Consider the following 4,976-nt stretch of genomic DNA (forward strand, 5'->3'; position numbering starts at 1 on the left):
ATGATATTGAGAACATTAACTCGAATCATCAAAATAATAAGTTTTTACTTAAATACTTGTTTATTTTATGTCATTTTAAAAGTTTAATAAAACGGAATATCACTTCTTACTAAACAAAACAAAAAGATAAATTCCACTGAACCAAGGAGTAATTTTCTTATCGTGAGGAGTTACTTTAAACGAAAATTCGCAACTATATCAAAATCTCAATGCTTCAAAATTTGCTTATGCAGAAAAAAAGAAAAATTAGAGAGAGAAGAAAAGTTATCCACGTCCTCAGACAACCCAGTCCACCTAATACTAGCCACGTTACAATATTACATGCAAACTCTCGTCTTCTTTAACCTAACCATACTACGCGGTCACCTCGTAACCACTCCCCCCCCCCAATCCCCCCTCCCCCCCTCTTTTTTTTGGGCCTTCTTTTCTTAACTTCTTTCTTTATCAATATCTAATCTCAAAATTTCAACTGGTCCCCAAAATTTCCTCTTAAAAAAAATAAAAAAAGAAGTTCACAAGTTTCCAGTTGAATTATCCCCACTAACCTCACTCCCTCTTCCCTATATATAAATCTTCTCACATTTTACACTCTCATGTAATTTCACTCTCTCTTGTGTTCACTCCTTTTCTTCTTCTTCTTCCCCCAAAAAACACACTTTCTCACTAGTCCTTTTTTAACTCTCTGATTTGCAGCATAAATAGAAACATTTCAGAGATAAGTCAGCACCACACAGCAGAAAAACATATATCCCTTTTTTAGTCAGTAGTACTACACACAGTTCAGTTAAATAACGGTTTTTCTTCTTCCCCATCTTGCCCTTTTTCTTCTCCACATTCACTCACCATTACTATATTTTCTTGATTTTTCTCAAGTTTTGCAAAAATGATCACTTGGCACGATCTATATGTTGTGTTAACAGCAGTTGTTCCTTTGTATGTTGCTATGATCTTGGCATATGGTTCTGTCCGATGGTGGAAAATCTTTTCCCCTGATCAATGCTCTGGTATAAACAGATTTGTGGCTATTTTTGCAGTCCCTTTACTTTCCTTTCACTTTATAGCCATGAACAACCCGTATGAAATGAACTTCCGTTTCATTGCTGCTGATTCTTTACAAAAGGTTATTATGTTAGTGGTGCTTTCATTATGGGCTAATTTGACAAAAAATGGTAGCCTAGAATGGAGCATTACAATTTTCTCACTTTCAACACTTCCTAATACACTTGTTATGGGAATTCCTTTGTTAATTGCTATGTATGGTGAGTACTCTGGTAGTTTAATGGTACAAGTTGTAGTGTTACAGTGTATTATTTGGTACACCCTTTTGCTTTTCTTGTTCGAATATCGTGGGGCTAAGATGCTTATTATGGAACAATTTCCTGAAACTGCTGCTTCCATTGTTTCATTTAAAGTGGAATCTGATGTTGTTTCTTTAGATGGACATGATTTTCTTGAAACTGACGCTGAAATTGGCCAAGATGGTAAACTTCATGTTACTGTAAGAAAATCAAATGCGTCTAGGAGATCATTTGCTATGGACCATAGACCATCAAATCTAACTGGAGCTGAAATTTATAGCTTAAGTTCTTCAAGAAATCCAACTCCTAGAGGATCTAATTTTAATCATAATGATTTTTACTCTATGATGGGTTTTCCTGGAGGAAGATTATCCAATTTTGGTCCTGCGGATAATATGTATTCTGTTCAATCGTCTCGGGGTCCAACCCCGAGACCGTCTAATTTTGAAGAAAATTGTGCTCCGGGAGGTCTGATTCAGAACTCTCCGAAGTTTGGATTTTTCCCGGCGCAGACTGCTACCCCAGGTTATTATCCTGCACCGAATCCCGAAATTGCTTCGACAGTACCTAAGAATACAAAACCTCAGCAACAACAAAATGTTCAAGTACAAAAGCAAGATGTACAACAACAGCTGAATGCTAAAGGTAATAATCATGATGCTAAGGAACTTCACATGTTTGTTTGGAGCTCGAGTAATTCGCCGGTGTCGGAAGCCGGCGGCCTCCATGTGTTCGGCGGCAATGATTTCAGTGCTAACGAACAATCTGGTCGGTCCGATGGTGCTAAAGAAATTAGGATGTTGGTTTCTGATCATCCTCAAAATGGGGATAATACTAAAGGTACATTTTTTATTGTTTAATTAACTCAAACAGATATATTAAAATAATTAAAGATTTCATTTTTAAACATTTGTTAATATTCTTTTATTATTTTATATTTGAAGCCATTCCGCAAAGTGGGGACTTTGTTAGGGAAGATTTTAGCTTTGGAGGTGCCAATGGTGGTGGAAAAGATGGAGATGAAGAAAAAGGAGAAAAAGAGGGACCCACTGGACTGACTAAACTGGGGTCCAGTTCCACATCGGAGCTACACCCGAAAACCGCCGGAGTTCAAGATTCCGGTACCGGAAAACAGATGCCACCGGCGAGTGTTATGACTCGTTTAATCTTAATCATGGTTTGGCGTAAGCTTATCCGTAACCCGAACACGTATTCGAGCCTCATTGGTCTGATTTGGTCACTAATCTCATTTAGGTAAGCTAATCATAAATTAAAATTAATTACTGTTTCTACTTTTTCAAACATTTTCAGTTGAATGATTTAAAAAAAAAAGTGTCCATCAATTAATTAGGTTGGTTTGTTTGTTTTTGCAGGTGGCATGTGCATATGCCCAAAATCATAGAGAAATCAATCTCTATTCTCTCAGACGCTGGTCTTGGAATGGCTATGTTTAGCTTAGGTAAGTAATAATCAGATGTCGGCATTAATTCTTGACACTCACATTGTCAAACTTTTAATGCATTCATATTTTCATCTATTTTTGTATCTTTTTTCTTAATGCTTGTCATACCTTTCTCTATCATATGCTAAACATTTCTAGTACGTTAAGTGTTACAAATTTGACCATCCAATCATAGTAGTAATAGGGTAGTTATATTGTCAAAAATCATAGTCTTGTGGGGTCGATAAGCTAATGTCCTTACTTGACTAGTGCTAGTAGTATTGTCAAAAGTAGTTGAAATTTATTGGGAGAATTTTGAAGAATTGTCTGAACCAGAGGCGAATACTCATGAATTTAGAGTTAATTGATTCAGAATAGACGTTAGTTTATTGTACATGGATGTCGTTGCATATGTTGAACTGCTCTGAATCCGCCTCTGATCTGGTTCAGGGGCTGATCTAGTGTATTAACAACGGGTTCAATTAAACCATAACTTCTAAAATATAATGAGTTTAATACCAAAAACTTTAAAAGTTAAACCTATATAAATCCTGAATCCGACTCTGATCCGGTTATGTTATGGATTGGTGTATAGGTCTGTTTATGGCTTTGCAACCAAAGATCATTGCATGTGGGAACACAGTGGCTACATTTGCAATGGCTGTGAGGTTTTTGACTGGCCCAGCAGTTATGGCTGCTGCTTCCATTGCCGTTGGTCTTCGTGGTACCCTCCTCCATGTAGCCATTGTACAGGTAAATTATGCATTAATTTCTTCATTTAAAATAAAAGTAAAATTTGGTGGCCATGAAATGACAAAATTCTTATCTTTCCTATTTAATGTTCACTAATATTGTTGGTTCATAAATAGTTCAGCATGTCATTATGAATGTAATAAAAAATTGTATATTTCTTTTCATTCTTGATTTATTGAATTTGTTGATTTATTTTTTAACATATTCTTGTAATTTTATATGTATAGGCTGCATTGCCACAAGGGATTGTCCCATTTGTGTTTGCTAAGGAGTACAATGTTCATCCAGCTATTCTTAGCACTGCGTAAGTAAAAAGTCCTTTGCGCATGCACTAGTGTATAGTAGTATAACTTTAATCCTTCATTTTCTTTTTTATGATCTTTACTTATGTGACAATTTCTCTTTTTCTTTTTGCATTTCAGGGTTATTTTCGGGATGTTGATAGCATTGCCAATCACATTAGTGTACTACATCATTCTTGGATTATAAGATCGAGTCAAGTGAAAGAAAGAAAAAGATAGCTAGTGGGAAATGAAGAAAATGAAATATTTCACTGGTTGCTGAGTTTGCATTAATATTACCCATGAAAACTCCCAGATATTTGGAGCATAGGACAAGATATTTGACTTAAATTAGTTTGAGGTCCTGATATTTGAAGAAAACACACCCAAATGTGCAAACTTAGAGAAGAGCAAATTGGGAATCGTCTAGTGGAAAAGAGGAGACATGGAGGAGCAAAACAAGGAAGCAAAATGAATGATTATAGTTTATTTTCTTCCCCATAATTATTACGCGTGTAAAGTGTCAATTAGTAAGAAATTCGGATTTCTTCTGACTTTTCAAGGTGGAGTGAATGGTAGAATTGTAGTTTCTAGTTCAGAATTTTTTTTTCTTTTTTTGTTAATTGACCACTCGCGTGTATTTAGTTATTGTAATAGTTTGGTTTGTTGTTTACTTCTTTTGTAATTACTTTAGATTTTTTAAAGGACTATATGGTCAAAAAGATTGCATGTCTTCTTCTCATTGTTAATGTGAAAATGATGTATTTCATAAAAAGCGAGACATTTCACATTCAAAGTTGAGTTTTCACCTCAAAAGAAAAAAGCAATAGCTAGATGCTAAAAGAGTTATAAAAGGAAGATGAAACAGTGGGTTGGATCTCTGAAAGTAAATTGTATTTTTTTCCGGCTAAGGCTACTATGGATCTTTGCAAATTGCAACTTTTTTTTCTTTGGCAACAAAGCACTTTAGCTGTGGGGGCTTTCATTGAGAGCAACGTGAGGTGAAATTACACTCTAAATAACCAACGACAGCTGTGGCGGAGTAATAAGTTCTCCGCCGTTCTTAATCAGAGATTTTGGGTTCGGACACCGAGTATGATCACTTTTGTTGTTAAGGAATCGTTTACCTCTAATGTGGCCTTTTTGCTGATATAAATTCCAGGCTAGCCAAAAACGAGAAATGCCTTCTCTTTTTTGTTGATT

The 4,976-nt window shown here is 35.6% G+C and overlaps 1 protein-coding gene across 1 annotated transcript; it reads left to right on the forward strand.

Annotated features, from left to right (window-relative positions):
- Positions 1–523: 523 nt before the first annotated feature.
- On the forward strand, positions 524–4,495 carry LOC107780185 (auxin efflux carrier component 7). Its single transcript, XM_016600715.2, has 6 exons — positions 524–2,138; positions 2,243–2,552; positions 2,672–2,757; positions 3,335–3,492; positions 3,720–3,796; positions 3,915–4,495. The coding sequence occupies exons 1-6, from the start codon at positions 884–886 to the stop codon at positions 3,979–3,981; spliced, it is 1,953 nt and encodes a 650-aa protein (XP_016456201.1). The 5' UTR covers positions 524–883; the 3' UTR covers positions 3,982–4,495.
- The last annotated feature ends 481 nt before the right edge of the window (positions 4,496–4,976 follow it).

Source organism: Nicotiana tabacum, chromosome 24, assembly GCF_000715075.1.
Source record: "Nicotiana tabacum cultivar K326 chromosome 24, ASM71507v2, whole genome shotgun sequence".
Lineage (NCBI taxonomy): Eukaryota > Viridiplantae > Streptophyta > Magnoliopsida > Solanales > Solanaceae > Nicotiana > Nicotiana tabacum.